General features: G+C 40.8%; 1 protein-coding gene across 2 annotated transcripts; it reads right to left on the bottom strand.

The window, feature by feature from the left end:
• Nucleotides 1–4,589: 4,589 nt before the first annotated feature.
• Nucleotides 4,590–9,612, bottom strand: zfpl1 (zinc finger protein-like 1). 2 transcript variants are annotated; one of them, XM_041952499.1, is made up of 8 exons: nt 9,462–9,612; nt 7,961–8,068; nt 7,757–7,868; nt 7,327–7,520; nt 7,105–7,183; nt 6,805–6,996; nt 6,488–6,611; nt 4,590–6,369 (listed from the first exon to the last, which is right to left on the bottom strand). In XM_041952499.1, the coding sequence occupies exons 2-8, from the start codon at nt 8,060–8,062 to the stop codon at nt 6,183–6,185; spliced, it is 990 nt and encodes a 329-aa protein (XP_041808433.1). In that variant the 5' UTR covers nt 8,063–8,068; nt 9,462–9,612; the 3' UTR covers nt 4,590–6,182. The 2 variants fall into 2 exon arrangements, with proteins under 2 accessions (XP_041808433.1, XP_041808431.1); XM_041952497.1 differs by having other exon boundaries at nt 4,591–6,369; nt 7,961–8,073.
• Nucleotides 9,613–24,691: the final 15,079 nt, after the last annotated feature.

Below are 24,691 nucleotides of genomic sequence, written 5' to 3'. Positions count from 1 at the left end.
CTGCGTCCCTGTACAAGGCTGGTGATATAAAATGATAATGAGAATTATTTTTATTTCATTATTTTTGGTAATAGCAGAGAAAATACAAAATGCTCTAACAAATGAACTCAGAAGGACACAGGTCTCTGCTACTTTAACAATTCTTAGGCAAAATCTAAAGAAAAATGAACACATTTTTGAATATCTGAGCTCTTTTAAAATTAAGCACAGATTCCATACATGAGAACAGACATGTAACAGTGGAAGAAAATGTCCAGACTTACTCATGGCTATCATTGTCGTCTGACTGATGGAAATGTTGCTGGTTGCGGTGACGCCGATTGCCTTGATTTTGTTGATGGTGCTTCATTTGTTGAGATTTTGAGTTAGCAGCCTTTCCGTGTTGGTGGTCTTTTTCGTGATGGTCACACATGTCAGATGCACAAATTTAGACACCTCTGGGGTCCTGATGAGGATGCAAAGGTCTATTTTTCCATCTACTGGTGCTGCAGCAGAGAGTCACCCCCAGAAACTGGCACAATATTGATCCCTGGGGAAATATTTTCCTTCTTTAAGCATAACAATACCTAATTCAGTCTGCCGTGACTCTTAGCTTTTTTTTTAAAAAAAAAAAACAAACATTTACATCTCCACAAAAATAGAAACATGTCAAGACTTATTTTAATTCATACTATTATTCCAGTATATTATGGAAAACATAATAACTGTACTGCTTTTATAAAGTTACAAGCAATGCTATGAAACATTTCATTATAAAACAAGGTCTGGGTATCTAATACAAGTTCAGAGAAGTTTATATCTGTCTATAATCTACCAAAGTGCCGACATTTGTACTTACTATTTGATAGAAGCCACAGGAATGAGACAGGCAGGAGTGTTCATTGAAACACAATGACTTTCTCTCTGGGAGGCATCCTCCTAAAACACATGTGAAACCCACTCACTCATCAATATATCCTCCCGTGCCATCCAATGACAGATGAGCCAGCTGTTGCATGCAGCTACTTTGAACTGTATTAAACTCTACTGTATACTGTTCTGTGCATACTTCCTTTTTTAAACAGCAGCTACAGAGTGCCTCACAGTTAATAATCAAATGCATTAGTATAAAGCATGAAAACAGCAAGTAAAAATGCTATTTATTTAGCCTTTAGACTTGGTTTAGTTGTGGGGCATGGGACATTTAAGGGCAATTGGTTGAAAGATCAAAGGAATCTTGATGCAGTGAATTGGGTAATAAATTAAGAAGGTGCCATGCAATGGAGGGCTTTAAATAAGATTAGGAGGATCTTGAACAGAATTGCGATGCAGGAGCTAATGTAAGTGTGTCAGAATGGGGTAATATGCTCTTTTCATGTACTGTTTGTCGAACATCTGGCTGCCACGTTCTGAACCAACTGAAGTCAAGCAATTGCAGACTCGTTTCAACAAGAAAATAAGCAGTTACGATAATCCAAGTGGGAAAAGATAAAAGCATGAATGATTTGCTCTATGATGCTTTTAGGCAATGTTTTAATGATTTTGGTGCTTTTTCTGAGTTGCAAAAAACAAGACCAAACAATTCCTAAATGTGATTTTGATCAAACACAACACCAACACTTCTGGCAGATGGTCTTATTTTCCCCACTAGATGTTTAAAACTTTCTGCTTTGTCTGTATTCCACTGTAAACCCCCTGCCCCCCAAAACAGACATCCAATCATTAATAGTCGTAGAGCAGGTATAGATCAGGTTTAAATGATACATAAAGCTGGGTGTCATCTGCATAATATGTGTAGGCAACAATCTCAATCTGATAAGTAACATGGCCAAGGGGGAGCATATACAGGCTGAACAAGATGGGACCAACAATCAAACCTTGCGGAACACACAACAAATGCGTGTGACATATGAGCTGATGAGGAGACTGAAAAAATCAGTAATCACCCTGAAAGATCTCACTGAAAGATATGTTAGAGGACTTGCTTGTACATCTGTATATCTGTATAGATATTAGAAAAACAGCTCTATCTATGGCAACCCAGTGTGTTTTACCTATCCAGCAAAACATATGATGGCTTGTGCATGTATTTTAAAAATGGTCAATAGCATTGAATGCTTTAGTTAAGTCTATAAACAGAGCAGCATAAGACATTTTGCCACCTGGGGCAGTGTAATGCCATTTAAAACCAGGAATGTTGCAGAAATGGTACCACGCATAGGCTGAGATCCAAACTGATGGGGAGTACGTAGAGGAAACACAGGGAGATAGGACCTGATCTGATTATTTAGCCAGGCAACACAAGATGGAGATAGGGCAATAATTATTTAAATTCGTTTTATCACCACCTTTCTGTAAAGGAACGACATACGCTGTTTTCCCGGCTGTGTGGATTATTCTACTGGAGATTGTAAAGTACATCATAACTTCAAGGACAAAAGATTAAAGATATCCCAAATATTTCATCAAATCTACAAAATAATATTTTGGCATCTTAGTTAATAAACCACTCAAACTCACAAACCATAAACCTAACAGGCCATTCAGGGTTTTTTTTTTTTTTTTTTTAGTTTGATTTTCCAGAGTATCTGAACACATGTCAGTGCGTATTTTTATTTGGAGATGCGCTGGGCACATAATGTTATACAGATGTCATAATGTCTAGGATGTGAGTCACTGTACAAGCCAAAAAAAAAAACAAAACACTGGCTTCCAGCATTCATTCCTCGACTTGAACAGGCTTCCCTTCAGTGTGAAACATCAAACATAGTAAGAGCAGAGGAAAGAATGTCAGAGGTAAACTGTGCTGTTGAAGTCAGCCTGTACAACTTGAGGCATGGTAGTGGGTGGGTGTCAGATGTCACCCACTATCTTTTTGTATTGCTTAAGTTTTTAGAGGATTCGCTACCCAGAATATATTAGTGTTTGCTTTGTGATAAAATTCCTGTGAAAAGGCAGAGTTAAAGCACTCTAAAACCTAATAAATAAAAGTCACCCCAGATGTCACCAGTTCATCACAAAGATCCCATTCTACCTACGAGTGTCATCATGAGAGCAGGGCAGAGGGGCACAAAACTGTGCTGCTTACAGTATGCACGTTAACTACAAAGTGTTATTGATCAGGATGTCCCTATTATGTCAGGGCGATGGCCAATCTAATAACTCAGAGTTACTGAGAAACACATTGAACTCCAATAGAGTGACATGGGCAATTACACATCACAAGACATCATGGTGTTATATTAAACCACTCACGACTGAAACTATTTTTCAACGCCAAGAAATATATCAAGATGATACAAACCACAGCTTTGTAAAGTATCCAAGTGCCAGATCTGTCATCCTCATTGTAATTTTGCTGCATGTATCTTCATTGCCGCTGGCAGCTTTCCCTGAGTCAATGTAATATGGCTCAGACCCACTGACAATCAATGGCAAACCCACACTGCTGTGACAGTTTGGCTAACGCAATGGAAAGTTAGAAGAGGCAACTCACACTCACTCACATGATGTTCATGATGAATTTGTGAATATTTCCAACACTTGAAGGGAGTTATTGCGAGGACTCCCAAAGATGGCATGTGACAATGTTACATCATGTAAGATGTCATCACAGGCCCGATAATGACTGCAGCGCTCTCCATGATGAAACAACTGCCGCACTGACGTCACCGATGGAATTATTTACTGAAGGAAGGACATATGACCTCTACTGTACATGCGTTTGTTAACTGCAACTCTGTTTCACATGAAGTAATGGTTCCCTTTCACAACTTTACTTTCAAGGAGGCTCAGTTTATATGTCAGATGTGAACATACATACATGCAGTATAGCAGCACAGACCCATACACCACTACGAAATAGTAAGAAACTCCATAATGCAAAAAAGCTTTTCATTGTGGATTTAAATTTAAATTTACGATGTGTATGTGTTTAAAGTGAGATAATTCATTCATTGAATTGTGAGGTTTTGAATGTCAGTTGTCCACATGTCACAAAAAACACTGTAAAATGGCAGAAAACACAAAGCAAAATAATAATAAAAAAAAAACAACTAATGGCCAATGTGGTAAAGTTTGAACTGAAAATCTAACACTCATCCACCAGAAAGCGGATGAGTGTTAGCTAACTCATGCACGTTGTATGCAACAAGATAACATTTCTAATGCAATGAATGTGACAATATAAGATGACGAACTTTGAATAATTAGTAAAATCTCTATTTTAAGCCACTCAAATTCCTGATCTAGTTGTCTTATATAAGAAAGTGCAATATATAGCCAGTGAAAGTTCAAGCTGGCAAACAATGAAATCAATGTCAGTCAATGTGTGCCTGTCCAAAGACCTGACCCTGGTCTCTGTCCCATCACTGAGCACCCTGACGTCCACAGGACATTACTGCGGAGCTGGATGCACCACCAGGGGGAGCAGTGTGCAACATATTTGTGGAGTAGTGTCATGGCAGAGCACCACAGTGTGTCCATTCATCGGGTTTTAGAGGCAGGTTTCTCACAGTCCAAGTAAAAAGCACATGATGTTCAGTTGAAGGTGGGAGAATTTAATGTCCAGGTTTTGTTATTTAGAGTCCATTGCTCATGCTACATCTGGGATAATGACCCTATGCACAAAGGAAATTCCAAAAATACACTTTTCTTTTTCTGAATTTCACCACTGCATCGTTTCCCAATCTGTTTCTGAAAAACACATTTCCCTGGAGTTTGAACTGCCCCTTCAAAGTACAAACAAGACGTTGACAACAAGTGAGTCATTGTGTTTGTTAGTCAGGACGTGTTAACAGAGACTGATCGTGAGTCATATGCTCGACTACAAACACACTTCTGACTGTACAGAGTTTGTATTCACAGCACCACACTGTAGTTATCCAGAGGCGGTCTAAGCTTAACTCATTGGAATGAAACATTTGCTTTTACCTGCCACCTCTAGAAATAAGGTACAAACTGCATTATCTTTGAAAGTTTTTTTAATGGACACATACTTGTGTCTTGCCACAGTGAGAAAAAAAAAGTGTCTACTTGCCATCATCCATCCAGTTGTTTTTAAGTAATTATTCAGAAATATCATCACTTTAATGCAAATATTGTTTAGAAAAGTAGTGCAACAATTTACAGTGTAGTACAGAGAGAGCCACTGGATCTATTGTGTGGCATCTTATTATTATCACTGGTCTGTGAAACCATCAATGTGCTGCTCACAGTCAGCAGCTGCTTCATGCAAACGGGGCAATGGAATAACAACATTTTGGTTTGAGCAATCACACTCAAATGTGCAACAGTAATATATAGTTTTATGTTTTAAGACAGATTTATTCTCAGTGAAGGTGCGTAACACAACTGACATATCAAAAATTCTTCTCAATATTATCTGAGTACAGCAGTAGATAATGGTCATGACTCATGGACTTTAAAAACCATTATAATACTGAAATTCTGTAGTATTCCCATTTAATAGACAGTCAAAAAACACCAGGAAAATGTACATACAGTATGTATGGCAACTCTAAAAGCAATGCACTCGATTTCAGAAGTAATGCAGACACCCTTAAATAGTTATGTATTAATTATGTGTGGGGTATATTTGATTCCAGTTCTGGCAACACCATCCCTAAAGCAGAAATGCAAAAGGCCACTCCAATCAAATCAGCAAGTGGAATAAAATGAGAAACGTGCTGACATTATTGAACGTTCTGTTGCTGATTATATACATTCTGACTTTTCTGCCAGCGAAAATGCTCTCTTTCAACAATGACAGTATTTATTTAGCTTCTACTGAACTTAAAAAAACAACTTCCAAAGATAACTAACACATGTTAGCTGTAACTGTAAATATAAATACTACCCCTCTCCATCATTAGCTTCCTTTGTCTATATGCACCAGGCGTTGGTCACCTTTGGAGTTTGCCGGGTGTTTTGCTTGGGTCACAGGAAAGCTCTTGAATGTTGTCAAATTTATTTTAGAGTCTGAGAAGCGACCTGGCATGTTCTTACTGTCTGAAATGAACAGAGCCAGACATTGCCTCCATTCTAAAGAGGCACAGTGTCTCTCTCTCTCTCTTTTTCATTCAAGTTGGGTACACGGCTCCCTCTGTTGGGCTAACCATGAAGTGGACAGTCCCGTTTCAGCTCAGTCTACACAGACTTACATTGTGTAACACAGAGGGAAAAGAAGGAATCAATGCTTGTTATCAGTTTTTCCCCACACGGATGTTGGGGTTAAGAAGAGGATCTAAATTTGGATCTGAGCCAGCAGAGGCCCGTCCAAGTTTAGCCATGATGATTATCAACGTAAAGAATCCAAGAACTCCGACCAGGAGAAGCATGAAGACCCGCTGTTTCCAGGAGAAAGACGTCCGCTTTCCACCTGTGCGATTTCTGAAGGGACAAAAAAATGTCAAAAATCAGCAAAACAATGACATTTGTATAGTGATTTATTCAAAGTGAGAAAGCAACAAAATATGGTTCTATTTCCACAGCACATCGTGACACTGACTTGAGAATTTGAGCAAACCAACTTAACGTTGGTCGTCGCCGGTATTTGTCATCGTCAAAGTCAATCTGTGTGACGGAGCTGTGACCAATGTCCCGAGTGTCGTAGATCTTTCTTGGTGACGATGCTGGAGAATAACAATAATTTATTGTGTTAATCTTTCAACGTACAGCAGATGGCAACGCAGCATGTTAAATGTTCCGTACATGAACAAAACTGACCTAAACATTATTTGGAATATTTGAAGGTGCATAAAGAAAGACAAGGTACTTTAAAAACAGTAGCAGACAGTAGATTCAGAGGGGTTTCCACTGCTTTACCTGTGTGTATTGTAATTGTGTCACAGGTAGTGGCAGTAGTAAAGTTGACCACAGAGTGCTCCTGCATATTTGAATCCCCATTTTTACGAGAACCTGCAAGGTCTTCCTGTCCTGGAGGTGAGACAGAATTTGGTGGTGGGCTGAGGCTGGCGTTGTATGAGCGGCTGGGGTAAACGTTACTTTGTTCTTGTGCTGTGGACAGAAAAAAAGGAGCTTGACTAAATAATACTGTATAAACAGCAGCAAAACAGTCCCTGATAAATACTCACACTGTTATCAAAAGTAAACATTAAGGCTTACCATCAAATGTGGACCAGTCCGTATAATCAGTGACATCATTTGCTGCAGTCTCCTCAAGGACCCCAATGGGCTCTTCAATCTGTTATTCAAAGATGACATTTAGTAATATCTTAGAACATACAATTAGCTTTTTAAATCCAACCAGAAAATGCTCAGTTCTGAATGACTGTCTGATGGTTGTGAGACCACCAAACAAGAGATTTAACAATAACAGGCCATTACCAGCGGCAGCCCCAAACCAGCTCTCGCCCAGTTAACAGATGACAGCTGTTCTTTCAACACATCAGCAACTGGGCTGGCCAGGTTGGAAGGGGGAAACACCGGACCCTGACAGGTGGGACACTGGTATCCTGCAGGAGCAGTATGGAGGGGCAGCCGAGATGCCAAGTTATTAAGGCAGGACCAGTGAAACACATCTGCGGAGGGGAAACAACAGTTTCACATCACAGCAACAGGGGTGGGACATCCTTTTTCAATGCCGTGGGCACAACAAATGAATTACATTCATTTTGATTTTTTTTTTGATTTCCAAATACAACTGGTGGAAGAATGTCTTTTTTTTGTCATTTGGTCGAACTGTATCTTTAAACATCAGTGGATGTACTGTATATTGCGGTGAGTTAAAAACAATACAGAAACTTGATAATCTTACCATAGCAGACCAGTCTGACAGTGTCTTGAGCGGTCAGTGGATGATTACACAGAGTACAGTTGGGGTTGTAATCGCTGTCCTGAAGCCACTGCAGATATGACTGCACGATACACTGAAGGGCAGAAAGTGGAAATACAGAATTTTAATGTGATGTTACAAATTGTGCACAAACCCAAATCATGTGATACTTGTTCACCCACTGACCTTGTTGTGGTTGGAGACGAGGCAATGCTCGCAGACATTTACACGATGCTCAAAGCAGAATAGATTGGTCACCTTTCTCTTCGGACACTTGCAGAGACCCATAGCCGCCTACGCTGTGTTGAGAACAAGCAAACAAATGCAGGTTTCTGAAAACTACAGCCCATCCTCCTGTTTATTATGAGCAGAAATTAAAATCAAAAACAATGTGTCTTCATTTGCTCAAAAACACAACAGGGGCAAAAAATGACATGATGTTGTCACTTTCCTTTTTCCTGAAAGGCTGAATTTCACACAAACACACTGGCTGTTGGCATATTTTTGCTTGTGAGCACTCTTGAGTGTAGTGAGCTTCCTCACTTTCCTTATATTCTGAATCAAAAGCCCTGAGAAGGGGGTGAACCTCAGAGTGCTGTACGATGTGTGAAACTCTTCTATCACATCAGTTATGTTAAAGATAATCTTACATATTCACCATGGCAGTAGGGAATTAATTACATAGGCAAGAAGAATCTAAACATCTATTATATAGGTTACATAACATGGCTCACTGCTATGTTGGTAATGGGTTGAGGATATGAGAATATTTACCATGAAATGATATACATTTGTCATCATCAGACTTTGTATCATACCATTTATACCAAGATATATTATTCTACGAATAACTTTGACTGTATTCAGTCATGTTGGCCAATGTTGTCAGGTATTAAATGTTCTGGTTCAGCCAAACACAGACATTCTTGTCCCACTATTTTATCCATTAAGAGTTTCTCGATTGATTTTCCAAAGAACTGACCTCTTCCTGATATACTGCAATGTTGCTATACAGATTACAGAGGATTTTAGCCACATTACTCATTCCTATTAGTATGTCCAGGGATCTTGGTCATCATGATATAGTATATTGTTTTTCCTGAACTTTAAGGCTTACTGCACTTGAGTGACATTTACTCAAGTTTTTCTTCAAGCTTGGTGAAATTAATTACAAAGGGCCTTTCCTGCGTGTTCATCATGTCCACTTCATTAATGTTACCCTATTGTCATGTCACAAGTAGTGGGTGGGAGAGTCTCAAACGAGGCCAACAGACTGCAACGTTGAACAGCTTAAGGGAGGCAGGGTACTGGGTTAGCATTAATTAATAGCTGGTCATCAATGGCACCCAGCACCAGATGCTACGAGCATTGTCTGTTGACGGGATTTATACTTCTGTAAGTTAACTGACTGCACCTTGAATGTTGTGGTTCTACCGAACTTGACTTAAGTTATCGTACACGTTGCGGGAGGTCATACGCCGGTTTTTCTGCTCTAAAACCACGTTTCAATACCACGTAACAGGACTTGTCAGTGACAACACCTTTTGGCAGGTTAACCTTTTCAGAGCTAACATTAGCTGCTACATTAGCTGGAAGTTATCAGGTGAGGTAACGTCAGCGAGCTAATCTAGCTAGCTTGTGGAGTTGAGGAAGTTCCAAGAGAAAATGACAAATAATTACATGTTACCTGTCACACAGACTTTAAACAAGTCCCGTTCGTTTCAGGTAATGTTGTACGACTGTCATTTAAGCGTCCCTTTAAATTTTACATGCAAGGCGGCTCCAGGAGCTGTCATCAGCAAACTTGACTACTGCTAGCTGGTTCCTTCCTCTGTTTATGTGCCACGTCTCTTCCGCTTCTGCCTCTTCTTCGTGTGTTTTTGTAACAAACCAACATTTGCATTCTGCCATCTACTGTGTAGGAGTGAATATTCCGGAAATTCCTTTCTTAAGTTGCGGAGTGTCTGTCTATTAGGAAATTCGCATAAATATACAGAAGTGACATCCATTAAAAATAACTCTATTAGACACGGCGCACGGTTTAACGACATATACAATGTAGACAAGTAGCTGTTTATTTATCATCCTCAACACCGCCATTTTGTTTTCTTCTTCTTCTCTTGTTAACTGCATATCCTACATGAGTGTGAAAAAGCGTGCCTCTTCATACTGTACTGGAGGAGACTGTTCTTTATTATTTTACATGTGAATTCTAGAAATTAAAATAGAAATTCTAAATTTGACACAAAATATGTATATATATATATATATATATATATATATATATATATATATATATATATATATATATATATATATTGCTCTACAATTTCTCATTAAATCACAACCTTTTATTTTCCAGAGCAAAACACATGCACAGTACAGATAAGTAACCTTACAAACTAGCATCTATGCACAATATGTAACAATTCTGTGTATTAATCCAAGGTTGCAAGTGATACCTATTTGATGTGACACTGAAGCATATAGGAGAGACATCCAAGTGACAAAACTGCCATCAATTTTTCATGTAGAGTAGCACAGTCACAATTTTTTTTCCAAGCAAGATAGCTGCAAAAAAATGCTCCTTGTTTTGCTCGGCTCTTGCTTGCTTCTTGTACTTGGCAGGTTTGTGTTAGATTGCAGTTAGTGTGTTTAGTCAGCAGATGGTGTACAAACTGAGAGCTAATTAAGTATTGGCTATTATCAAAAGTACACAGAATGCAGGGTCCAGTCATTCACCAGTCAGCAGTGTCTGTGCAGATAAAGATATTAACCTTTCATCAGCAGAACAGAGCCCAAAATGCAGTTATCAGATATAGATTATTGATCTTCTATGTGTATGTGTGGATCTTTTAAACAGGTGATCAATGATTACAGGAGCCTATCGTTATAAGCCTGAGAATTACTGCAATGACATGACTAAAAGTAGTAGAAGACAGAGAAGAACAGATGGAGTATTGTAGTTTTTCTTCAATCACTGGGATGATTTGATCACAGCCAAATGTGTGTCATCATTTGATCTGATGGGGTGTTGTTAATGAGCAACATTTTGAGTCAATCTGGTGGAAAATGTCTGCCAAACGTCATAAACGTAAACATAAATGGATGTAAAGAGATACTAAGGGACTGTAAATGTGGGAAATGGCTATCATAAAAGCCTTGGCCATCCCTGATAGATAATTCAGAGCTGCTGCTTTAAAAAGTTGGGATTAAGCAGCTTGCACATGGCAGCCATGATAGCTCTCAATCCAGCCATGACAAGCATTTTTTAAATGCATGGTAATGACATCGACGTGTCCACGATGCTGCCAGTCCATGCATAACAATGGCTTTTTGTCTTTACAGTGCGCATGTATGATTGTGTGTGTAAGTGGCCATGCATACGTTTGAGAATGAGGGTACACATTTTTTCTTTCACAGTTCACTGCACATGGGAATTGCCTGTAGAGGGGAGTGACGAGAGTCAAATGAAGAAATGAAAAAGCAAAAGAGAAAACAGCCACAGTCCAAGAAGTGCAAAGGAAGGACAAAGAGATGTTAAGCACATCTTATAAGATCGACTGAATAAAATTATGCTGCATGAAATAAAATGTTATTTAATGCAGCATTGAGTGTCAAATCCTTCTTTGCTTTTTCATGGCAGTAAAAACAAAACTATCATTTGAAAGTTAATTTGCTTGCTCTAATTCTATTAATAAAGTTATTGTATCGGTGCAGGTGCAAATCAATCTCATCCATCCTTGTTACAAGACATTACACACTGGATCATCTCACCCCCAGTGGCAAATGTTTTAATGTCTTTAAAAATGAATATAAGACTAAATGACTTTGTGCAAATGAGCATGAACTTGTAGTGTCCTCAGTGACGAGCAGTGTCACATATAAATCACTGACAGGGGGTTAGGATGTGGAAAGGGCATCTGAAAAGCACTGCAGCTATCAGATGGAAGCGAAATCTACAGACAAATGACAGAGACGCTGGAGGACAAATCAGCCCTGCAGCTGAGGCAGCTGGGTCTGAAGTGACTGCAGAGGTTGTTGGGTTGGGTGAGGGGGGCCAATGATTGATTGAGTCTGGCAACTATTGATCAGCTATCAGCGCTATCTGTGAGGAAAAGCGTTAAAATTCAGGCCTGGCTTGTTTAATGAATGGGTTCCATGATGCTACTGTAAAGGGACTGGTCTTAAATCAGAGGGGGTGGTTGTTCCTTACTGGAGATATGGCATTTTCACATGTAATGCCTTTAAAACTTGTTGCATTCACTATACTGCACAAGAAGACGATAAGAAGTCAAATCACTAGCTGGTACCTACAATCTACAGCTTCATGTAGTTAATGAGTTTCTTAGTCAGAGTGTGTGTGGATGATTCAGGTCTGCCACATTGGAGGGATCCTTAAATCCACACGGCTCAACCTTTGTCACAGCTTCTAGGACTGGAGAAGATCATTTTCTACCTATCATGTCATGTCATGTTTACAAATTGAACCTCGATTACAAGCCTTGCACATTCAGTGATGATTTTCACACCAATCATGCGACTCTCCTCACATCCGTCCTACACTCAGAGTCTCCGTGCGCTGTACATAATCTGGATTTGTTTCATTTCCCATCACATTCTTCATAGATGGTCATGAAATTCAAAGGTTTTCACACTACAAAGAGTCAGCTGTCAAAAAAAAACAAACAAAAAAAACCAATAAAGTCTGGAAAATATTATTTTAAATAAGAAAAATTATCTGCCAACAGAACAGGAGAATTTAACCAAGACTTTCAAAATGAGAATATGTGGTTTCAAAGACCCACAGTTATCTTACAAGTAGTGCCATGAGAATAAAAACAAGCACATCTGTCTGGATACAAAGAAATTCTGCCTCTGACAAACAAGTTTTGTACTTGTCAGTGTTCATCAAACAGCCTTATAATTCTGGAAATTCTAGTTTTAAGCATTAATTTATACAAAACCAGCAATAAATATTAGTAAAAAATTGTGATATCTTTTTAAGATAATTAAGGACAAAAAACCATGAACAAGTGAAATGCTCTACATAAAATCTGCCTAGTAGGAAGATAAATATTGACATCAAAAAGCAAGCATGCAGTCTTTTTGCAGTGCAGCACCTCTGCATCTATAGATAGAGCTCAAAATGAAATATGAATCACGTGTTGTTGGTGTGACTCCAGTGTAAAAACCTTTTGAATGTTCTGAAGGCTGGAGCTTCTGTGTCTCTTAGGAGCACATTTTTAAGAACAGAGGATGCAAATATTTTTGAAAGTGAACGTATTTGAAGGGGCTGAGGGCATTTTAGTGTTCACATTAAGGCCTGTGGTGCAAACTGTGTGAGGAATTTTGAACGAGTGATAATAATCAGCATCTATCTGAGTAGAAAAATATGAACAAATAAAATGTAAAATGCATTTATACAGTAGAAATTTGTTTTACTCTTGCTTCTTAGTCATCTCGGGTACCTGAAGCAATCTAGCGCCCCTCTGGGGGGGCCAAACCTCCAGGATGAAAACTGCTGTGTTTACCCCATTTCACAGTGAGCTGGAGTTATGTTCTCTGTCTGATTGTATTTGTTTGTATGTGTTGTGTTGTTCCTCTCGTACTTTTATTTCTGATAACTGAAAATGAAGCAAAATCAAATCCATGGTCATAACCACATCATCTAATTTGGAATGTAATTACACTCTAGATGCTGTTACTTTATCAGGACGGCGGCTCAGAAGCAAATCCATCAAGCTCTGCTCGGAATGAAATTGGATTGACTGATTGATTTATGTATGTCAAGTGAAGGGCAAAGAGACGGACAAAAAGAAACCACAGAGTGTGAGAGTGGGTCAGGCGGCGGGGGTGGGGGGTGGGGGGGCGAGTCACAGATATATGGATGAAGCATGGCCCCCTGATGGGGGAAGGAGAGTATTGAATCAGACAGAGATAAATGGAGTGTGAGAGACAGAGAGAAAGAAATTCAGACATATGCCTGCTGACCTCAACCCTTTTTTTTCCCAGCTAATCAATACAGGGAAATGCACGTGTGTGCGTGTGTGTGCTTGTGTGGAGGGAGGGACGTTCTGTCTGTGTCGCTCCCAATAAAGATCAGAAACACAGTGACATTACCTCGGCCCCGTCTGACTCCCCCCTGGCTTTCCAACCTTTGCACATGCCTCTATTTAATTTTGGAGCCAGTAATCCAATAAAAGCCTGAGAGGTCTGGAGCACTTAGACTGTCCTCGTCACTGAGCTTGCTGAGGAAAGTGGGAGATAAAACATAAAACCTCACTGCTGCACAGATGACACATGCTTTCTCAGGCTGTGATTCATGTATTGGGCGTGTAAAATGTATTGGTGCAGATTCTTTCTTTGTCTTTCACTTGGATTAACGAATAGATAGAGCTGCATTTTCACACAAAATAATTAATAACAAAGAATAAAGCTGAATGGTTGTTATTAGGTGCTTTTTGTCTGACTGCCAGACTCTCTCCCACTCACTCGCTTCTAAACACACACAGACACACGGTTGGTTGACAGAGAAAAGACACAAGCATTTCTAAGGAATCCTTTCTTCGACAGAGCGCCTGCTGTATACTGTATTTTGCTCTGAGCAGCGCATTTTCTCAGCAGAGAATTCTCCAAAGTTTCTATTAATCAGTTAAAATGTGCTATATTCCACCTAGGACTCAACCCCTATCAGCTTTATTATTGGTTCATCCTGCCGTTTAAGGCTGAAAAAAATTCCCCCACACATCTCCAGCCAATTATGAGGAAGCCCCGGCATGGTTGTGTTAAAAATCCAAAGTGCATAACAGCCAGACTGACCCAGCGTTCAATTATCCAGACTTCTTGAAAGTGAAGATGCCGGCTCTGCAGGTGAAAGAAAAGAGATATTTCGCCCCGGTCCTTTCTGTGAAATCAAGATACCACAATAGCAGTCCGGAGCAGACGAAGCAGTGCCGGGTGTTTGCAGTGGAGCTTCACCTGTGAAGACAGAGAGCGTGCAGACAAGGATAAATGCTCTGGCTGAAAGGGAGTGAAGCTGTGCAGAGGATGAAGGTACCCTCCCCATCCCAGCACTCAGCTGTTATTGGTCCTCTGGATGGCCTGCAATCACCATTAAAATCTCAAAGGGCCCTGCTTTATGAGACAGTAAATTAAAAGGACACTCCCCAGTGCGAGATCCTCAGTGAGTACAAGATAAAGCTCCCATGAAGATCTCATGATGGACCAAGAAATGGTTGAAACCTTGAGGACGGTGTCACAGAGCGGGCGGCATCCCGACTGTGATTGATTGCTAACAGAATAGATCATGAATAAAACACAATAAGAGCTGTATCATCAATGAATCTCTAACCACTGTCACAAAGTCACTGAGACTATTACAGCAAGACGAAGAATGCAGCAATGCTAGCAACTGAGGCTGTAGACCAGTGAAGCTGTGAGCTAAATGCTAACATCAGCATGCTAAAATCCTTGCAAAATGCAATAATAATAAGGTGATGTTAAGCAGGTGTAATGTTTACCAGCTGTACCATCTCAGTTCAGTCATAAACAAATTGAGATTTTGACCTGATGATGGCACTGGATGAACAGTCAGGGGATTAGCACCACAAAATTTTATGGAAATCCTTCCAATAGTTAGTAACAGACACTTCACTCAAAGCCAAACTGTATGAAATACACTAGATGAAAGGTCAAGGGATCGCCAAAGCCAGAAAGATTCATCCTCTGGGGACCATGAATGTCTATAAAGACTTTCATGGCAATTCATCCAATCTGACCAAAGTGGTGAAGCCCCCACCAAAGCCATAAATAAATCCAGTGTTTGGTCACCAACAATCAGTCTTTGTGGAAATGATTACACCATGAATCTCCCATGTATTGTTTGATGTATTATTTACTGTGATAAACAGATGGGCCGTATGGGCAGGAGCTGATACTGAGACGCACCGTTGGCTGCTGGATTTTCAGTGTTCCACACTGGAGAGGAACGCACATGTTTATGCCTGGAAAGCACACGGGATGCGCTGAAACTCACCAAAAAGAACACTTCTATTCGCTGTCAGTTAATTAGGCCAGATGAATCGTGCTTCGCATCTCTGTATCTACCAGCTGAGCACTGAAATTGAGAGCCTCTCATCTTGCAAGTACGCTAGTATAGAAGCCAATCACTGCTTCCCTGGATTGATTTCTATATCACAAAAACACACGATTAATGTCTATTTCCATTGAAAACTGGCTTTTAAGTGTTTTGTATAGCTATCTATACTTTTCACTGAGACCAACAGATGGTCAACATTTTCAGAGATGTCTTATTTAGCTGATGTTCATGGGGCACTGACTCACTCTCTGGAAACCTGTGTGCTTGGTAAAATTGGATCCTGACCTGCTATCAGCCTCCTTGGCCCACTGCTGGCTGTTTCTGCCTCTGAAACACTGCTGACTAATGGTTTGAGCCCAGTTTAGCAGATCCCTCACGACAACGGTTTCTCCTGCGTGAAGATGGAGAACAGTGATGGATCCTATTGATCCATGGTTATTACACTGATAAATTTGTTTTGCATATGGGACAGGGGGGGAATGCAGGGCTCTGTGGGCGATGAACTCTCTGGTCTGATGAAATGTCCAGCAGCTGTCTGAGAGTTAGTGAGCCATCTGTGACTCGCCTCACCCAGTGGCTCTGGTAGACCCAGTTTAACCGAGATTTAATTGCACTTGACCTTTCAATGTCAAAGCAGAGTTAGCAAACACCAAAGACATCTGCTATGCTAAAAGCCCGTTCTTTTGTTTAGACTGTGTGTCCACCACACCCTGTGCTCCTTCATGGGAAGTGTAAGGATAAAAGGATGGGAGCCAAAACTAAGTAGTTTAGAGCAGTTGATGACGATGATTGGATCAGTGTAATGGATGTGTTCAGTCAGAGCGCGGGGAGATGAACCATTAAAGCGACGTGTCAGTCCCACCTATCTTCGAGGTGTTTGATCAGAACAGCTTTGTCGACAATATCAGAGTGCTACTGAAGTCTCAGATGATTAAACGTGAACGCTCCGCTGGATCAGTCGTGGAGAGAGAGTAACTCTTGATATTAAGATGAGTAGTCACTGTGAATTTGTCATAACTTCTCTGACTCACGGCCTGATAACAGTTTATCCACTGAGATGTTTCTGTGATAAAACTGTTGAAAGTCAGCGGGGGTTTTAAAAAGTGGGCCAGTAGCTCAAGAGTTGTGATGAATTTGATAATTCAAACAGATGACCGTAAAGAACTTGGACTTGGCTTGCGGAAAGCGGTGCCTTCTTTCATATATCCAGCAGGGTCAGTCAGTGATGAGAGCTGTTGTTTCCTCCTGGACCCGATGTGAAAAGCTTAAAAACAGCACAACGCAGCTCCATCACCATGCAATCATTCTTTTTGCTGTCTCACAAACACCTACTCCCAAAAGTTTTCAGCAGCTACTCCTTTTATTGTTAATTTTGAATTGGCCTGGTTGGATTTTGAGTGATATTAATTGTAGTGTATGAAAATGTGTACAGCACATTATGAATGTGACAAGGCAGGCGTACAAGAAGGGGATACTTATATTTAAATGTATGATGAGGTGGTGAAGGGGTCAAGGGACTAAGACTGATGTCAACACCTGGGCAGGTGTGTAACTGTGGATGAGAGAGAAAGTCAATCCAATCAATGGTTCCTCTGGAAGCATCCAGGCGTTTTTTTTTTTTTCCAGGAATTCATCTCTGCAATGGCAAAGGAAGCAGGAAACATCCAAAAGCAATACAAAACAACAGGTTCCCATATGTCACTGTGTAAATATAAAAAGGATTATATACCCACCACTAAGTGTCTGCAGTCTGCTCTGTGTGGTTGAGCTCCTTTGAGCTAAATGCTAACACTGGCATGCTAACATGCTCACAAGTACCATGCTAACATTCTGGTGCAAAGCATGTAGGTACAATGTCAGTCATGTTAACCAGCTTAGTTTAGTTTCTTAGCATGTTAACAGTTGCTAATTAGCATCAAACACAAAGTACAGCTGAGCGATTGGTATGTCGGCGCTAAATGAAATGCCAGAGGAAAGTGACTGTAAATCACCCTGAGAGGGACATAAATGTCGAGACGAAGGTGGTGGACCAACCGACAGACCAACATTCGCGTCCCTGGAGCCACGCCGCCAGCATGGCCGCAAACTGACAAACCAATAATTGTTGGAAGATGGTTGTGGAGCAAACAGGAACAGCTTGAGGAGTCATTTATACATGTTGAATTTTATCAGTGCTAAACTTTGAGCACTGCATTTCAAGTAGCCCTTTTAAAATAAAAACTGTGTTTTCAAGAAAACAAACCATCTTGTTAAGGACACAGAAATTAACTTTTCCGTCTGACCCACATCTCAGATTTAATCACATAGTAACAAGACATCCTTTCTAAAAAATATTTATTTTTCCCTTCAGTATCCAACAAAAGTAGAGTGTGATCATTCAGAGGCATTCATTTACAAAAACACACAAATTAAATATGATTAGACAAAAACGACAAAATGAGTCTCAGCCAAGGAGGCGAGCCTTTTGTTTAAGTTTGAACAAAAACAGATAATCCTGTTTGAGAACCTTTGTCTCACTGAAAACTGAAATTACACTCATGCTGGTTTGGCAGGGGGAAGATGTGATGATAACACTGACGAGCAAAGTTTTCTGGAAACAGATGCCAGCAGCATGGTTCATTTGTGCTTTCTATTATTTCTTATTCTGTCCTGACTGTTTGAGCATGGACACACACACACACACACACACACACACACACACAGACCACCTCCACCTGTCCACACAGAGTTGCACAAATTCAGTCAGCGCGCGCATCAGCTTTTTCTTAATGGTATTAGTTTTATTAAGTGACTCCTGTAGAAGGTATTTACTATCTGAGCCCATCCAGAACAACTGTGTCAGTAATATCCCCCTGATCTAATTGTAAAACAGCTAGGCTAAATTGGTTTACAAAATGTAATTTTATTCCAGTCTGGAGCAGCACCTCAGTAATTTGAGCCACATCACGGTGATTACTACCACTTCAGAATAAATAGCACACTTCATACAGATGTCAGGGTACCTACAGTAGATTTGTGCTGCAACAAATTTTTTCTTTGGTAATGCTCTGCTTCAATCCAATCTCTCACACCCACACACAAACATTCTGCCTCCATTAGCTCTCTCCTACATTAACTAATCAGGAAAAGAATGCAAGCATTGTGGCAGCAAATCAAGGGAACAATGCAGCGTGTCCACAGGTTACAGCTCGACATACAGAACAGCGACTGTTTCTGAGACTTTTGAACAGACAACAATAACAGGATTAGGCTGGAATTGTATTACTGTAACATCTGTAACATCTGAAGGCAAAAAATCCTGACTGATAAATGCTGAAGCATCATTTAGAGTGAAGTCATCGGCTAAAAGAGAACAATACACACAGTAAGTCATTTAGGTGCCTTCTAGCTGGGCAACTATGTGGTTTTACTGTTTTTAACAACACGTCACATTTAGTAATTAGAGCTCAGTTGAAGCCAAGACAGGTTCAAGAGCATATCCAGTACAGTTATTCCAATATACAGCTTTGAGGTCCACTTCATGCCACAGTCACACCAGTGAGCCCCAGCTAACAAGCTCAGCTTCGTCTCTCTCGGGGACAGGGATTATGTCTGGCTCCCAATCTGCAGTTGTGTCTTTGTTTGCACGTTCCAAGGCCATTGGTGCATGGTCACTGTCAAGAGTGAAATGGCAGTCCAAGAGGGTAACATTTCAGGCTTTCCAGTGCCATCATCATGGCAGGTCTTTCCCTCTGTGCAGCAACACAATCTGGCTCCATCATAATCAGGTTCCTGTTAGTGCAGAGTACTGAATGTTCCCCGCCTTTGTATTTGTATCTCTCATGTATCTGATTGTACGATCACCTCCTGAGATACAGATGGTATTTTTGAGCCCTTGGAATGTTTCCTCTATTTCTACTGCAGGCCTCAGAGCTCTTCCATTAGATTTTGTGATTACAGCTGAAGCAACAAGAGACAGAAAAAGGTCTTTACCTGATCTTCAGTAATGAGCTGCAGCTACTTCTTTGAGGTCCAGGGCTGCCCTGTAGTGACTTCTCAAAAAGGAAAACTAAATACTGATTTTGGGATTACTGTGTTGCTTACCCTGCAGGGAGCCACCAAAACAGTTTGTGTCTCTACTTTTGTGTTGTGAGAGTTGCCATTGTCATCTCCTCAAGATTTTGAGGGCTCAGACAAAGCGTTCCTTCCACAATCCAAGCAGTATTATATTCCTTATCCAAGATGATCAGCTTATCAACCCTTAACTGTTGAAATCTTGGAAAACATTATTAAACCATCTGCGTTAGAACCCAAACAAGTCCATCTGTTGTGAGACTCCACAACATCTCCCCGATCTCTTTCTCTGCAATATCCCCCCTTTTGCCCTCATTTCCAATATTGTATTTCTCATATTTCATTTCCCTTCCCCTATTTTCTCACTGCACAATGAGATTTACAGGGGGCGGTCTTAAATCGTCCGAGAGTGAGGCAAGAAATAGGTTACTGCCCAACCTTCAGGCCACAGTCATTTGAGTTGTGATCCGGCTGACCGTGACAATGGGACACTCTTTCATCTCTGTGAGCACAAAAGGTGCTTGAGAGCGGGAGTGCGCTGTCCAAGACCAGCAGAGACATATGTACTGCTGGCAGTGAGGCCTTTCTTCGTGACCACGAGGCCAGAGTGGGCTTTCTTTCAGACAAAGGCTGCACTTGACAAAGTGCAATCTTTCTTAGACATCTTTCTTGATGCATTCCCAGTTTACATACTCCGCCTCTCCACAGTAGTCGTTGGCTGTGATGCTGGTGATTTCTGATGGAAGCGCCTTCATCTCCAAGGTGACATTGCTCTGCAGAAGCCTCTTCTTTTTGGATGTACAGTTTGAGCATCCACAATAAATTGGTCTCTCTGAGTGAGTCAACTATGATTATCCTTGGTCAGGTTTCAATAACAGAATCAAAACTGATGCAACAAAATCAGAAATATCATCTTTTTTTATTCCACATGTTCTGGCACTCCTGTCAGAACTTGGTGCCTACATTGCCCACAATTCAACTTGAGATTCAGGTGTATAACACTATTAGTGGGTAGGCTCAAGCGGAGATGAGAAGCAGACCACAGAGGTCTTGTAAACTCACTTCTCTCTGAGTCCACCTCCCCAGATTTTTATTTTCAAACTTGAAGTCTTCAGACCTAACTGACGCTGACTGAACTGACATCACTTGAGGCAATTTATTTCCAGGTGCACAAAAGGCTTCATACAGCTTTGTTCCACATACAGTATGTAGTAGTAGACTTTGATGTAGACTTATAGACTTTGATGTGTAAAATCAGTGGAGCTCCCCCCAGACCAAATTGGTCATACAGTAAGTGATGCCTGCAGATTATAATGCATTCACACACTTTTTCATTTAAGCAAGTTTTGCCTCAACCATACCTGTCTGAAGCCAATAGACTTGCTAGAGAAGTAAAGATGCGATGAGGTGCTTTCAGATGCTTTGCTCCCTGTTGGCTTTTCATTCAGAGTCTCAGAAGTATGTATAAACTCTGTATATTTCTATCACCCTTGAAATTAATTATCTTGTGTTGGGTTGACTCACAGCTCCAGGAGGGGATAATCCAATCAACTTCTGCTGCTCTGCATGGGGAATTCAGCTGCCGTTACAAACCGTTCACTACTTCGCAACAGCAGTTGCATTGCTGATCCATGGTGGTAGTCATTAAATGTCTCACAGGCCAACCACACTCCCATGGGCATAGAGAGTGAAAAACAAAAAAATGGCAGCACATTTCAGTTCTATGGCTGTCAAATGTGCAACGGCGAGACATTCAAGAACAGAACAGCACAGAAGAAGGATAATGAAACAAAACAATGGCAGTAGGGTAACAAAAGCAGGCTGACTTCCTTTGGAGTTTTGTATCTCAAGTCAACAGTTGGTGGTTCTCGAGTGCCTTTTCTATCCAACACTCAGTGATTCCAAAATTCAGACCACAGACATGTGGAATAAGCTTTCCTCTGACAGCCAAACTCAACAGGACTGTGGGTACATGAAGGCTGCCAATGGATTCGAAATTTCTACTCAATCAGTCTCCACTGTTTACGAGCAAAGGAGTTAAATGTGAGGCGTTGCTCCCGTGTCTATAGTTTGCTGTGATGTAACTGACAAATTTCACTTTTTGTCATGCACAACAGCAGAGAATAAACTGGGACAGGACCACTCTCACAACACATTAGTGAGTGAATCTATTTTTTCTCATTCCAGTGCCTACAATGATAAACTTAAATTTGCAGAGACACGTTACCTTGAAGAGTGACCTGACACCTGCAAGAAAGTCCTGTTTTTGCTGACCAGTGGCTTAAAGGTCCAGTGTGTTAGATTTAGGGGGATCTATTGGCAGAAACGTTTCAAGTTTTTACAACCAAGTGCACTTGCCCTTGATTCAACCCTCCTTGGATAACCATGACCTGGATGAATGAGAATCTTCACACACACACTGTAGGGGAGGATGAGGCAAGAGGTGTTAAGTTAGTTGCAATCTGCAACCTCACTGCTAGATGCCAGACCACAGACGTCAGGAATAAGCTTTCCTCTGACACAGCCAAACACAACAGGACTGCGGGTACACACAGGCTGCCGATGGATTTCTAAGCTTCTCGCTGCTAGATGCCACTACGTCCAACACACTGGGATCTTTACCGTCTCGCCTTTCTGTAGTGATGTAGAGACGCACTCCAGGGTTTTGACATAACTGTGACATAAGTGTTGGCTGGGGTTGCAGATGCAACAGGGTATGCTTCTGACCACACCCAACCACACCCTTCAGTGATGCTGGATGTGGTTAGAGGTGACACAGACTTAAAATGCAGTGAAATGCTGCTTTTTAAGCCTGGTGTTACTGTAAGCTGCTCCTAAAAGTCGCCATCACTCTGTCTTTCATTCACTGATCTGTACTCACGTGCATTGAGAATGAAACAGCTTTGTCTTCCACTAAATTAGCAAGTGGCTGTGTCAGAAGTGGCTGATAACTCTATTTCATCTTAAGTATTTTGATTAACTTGGGCTTATTCAACCTTGTGGAGTCCCAGGCTGCATGTCAACACAAAGTCACTGAGGGCATCAGCTTTTTTGACTTCCAAGCTCTATCGCAGCTCGTTTCAGGCGTCTAGCTTCAGGCTGTAGTCGGCATGGTTTTATCCCAGTGCTACTCAGGAACTGTGTCAAATGAAAACAATACAGGTCTAATTTTTGCTTGAAAGCTGGTTTCTTGGGATAGAATTTTATCTTTATATTCTCCTCAGGCATGAGGTGAAATGACAGGTTGCAGTAATAACAAGATTATAAAACTTTTTATTGATCCCCTCTGAAGATGAATTTATAAAGCAAATTCCACACATATCTCAGGTTCACATAATTTTTTTTTTACGCAAAGTTATGGCACCATTACGTTCTATAATTTCACCAGAAAAAATATTCATGTGGCTGTGGCCATGGTTTTATTTATACAAATGATGAGGAAGTACGTGTCTTGAATAGACCAACTGTAAAATAGTAATTACACTATATCAACATTCCCCAAAAACAGAATTAGCCAGGCCAGTAAGATGTTGTTTGTTTAAGCCAGTGATTTCGGGTGCAAGATAAAATATACATTCCACTGACATATTGTCTGACACCAGTGTAAAACTCTTGCGGACAGAACAGTCAAGGAAGCACAAAAGGTTTCCCCTTTGGAAGCAACACAGTGGTAAACAACTGATGGACAATATTAAACCCAAGGGGAGAAGCTGAGTATGACAAACAGATTTATGCATGGGTGAACTCCAGCGTGCCGGAGCCATCAATTCTGTATCTTTCTCAGTGCCTGGAGATGTTTCTTTACCCTCTGTCTCCCTGTGCCTGCCATTACATTTATCCCTGTTCCCTGCTAAGTGCTAATACATTTACATTTTTAGTGCTGCTCAGTAATAAAAGAGGTGGAACGAGCGGAGGCCTTTTACCATTGCTAAAACAAACATCAATGAACTCACCTCACTGAGGAGTCACCCCACCCTCAAACCCCCCTCCCAACCAGTCCATCCACCCACCCACAGCTTGGCTGCTGCTCCACAGTGCAGGTCAACAGTGTTGCGGTTTGAGTCTCCTCGGTTCCACTCACAGTTCTCGCCCTCATTTCAAGGTTCACTAACTAAGAGTCTGCCTCACACAGGTGGTTCCACATTAGTATTAGGTCCAGTCTGGATTCTCCTTGAACGCCTTTAAGAATGTGGAGGAAACTGAATTCACAGGTTAAGCACGCAGGCAATAACTGGGAGAAGAGGGACTGAGGTCGGTCTCTACTTTCTCAGTGGACTAACATGCTCGTCTTTGGGTGGGGTCTACTTTTCAGGTTGCATGTTTGAAACAGTCTCACTCAAGAATTCACTCACAAACATGAACCCGGAGACGGCCATCAGGATATTTTCTTCACTTTTCCTATTTTGTTGCTTGGATGTAACAAATCCTTCATCAAAGCTGCGTTTCATCAGTAATGACAAACATGAGGCTGAAAATAAAAAAAGCAATTTTAGCAGAGACAAAAAACATCACATAAGGAACAAAATAAATAAATAAAGAGAGCTGTGCAGGATTTGATTACTAAACAAACCACTGATAAAAATAGCAAAGCATTTTTCAAACACAGCCCAGTCGGTATCTAAGTAAATTATCTACATGCTTGTGCTGCATCTGATCTGATGCAACACTACAATACTGATCTCGGGTGAATGATCTCGAGAGGTATAACCAAGGCCAACCAGCCCTGATAAGATCTTCACCCTGCCAACTACTGTAAGGTAATA

The sequence above is a fragment of the Chelmon rostratus genome, chromosome 14 (assembly GCF_017976325.1).
Source record: "Chelmon rostratus isolate fCheRos1 chromosome 14, fCheRos1.pri, whole genome shotgun sequence".
NCBI classification, from domain to species: Eukaryota; Metazoa; Chordata; class Actinopteri; order Chaetodontiformes; family Chaetodontidae; genus Chelmon; species Chelmon rostratus.
Note: the sequence above shows the minus strand (reverse complement) of the source record. Positions and strands in the feature narration are given on the sequence as shown.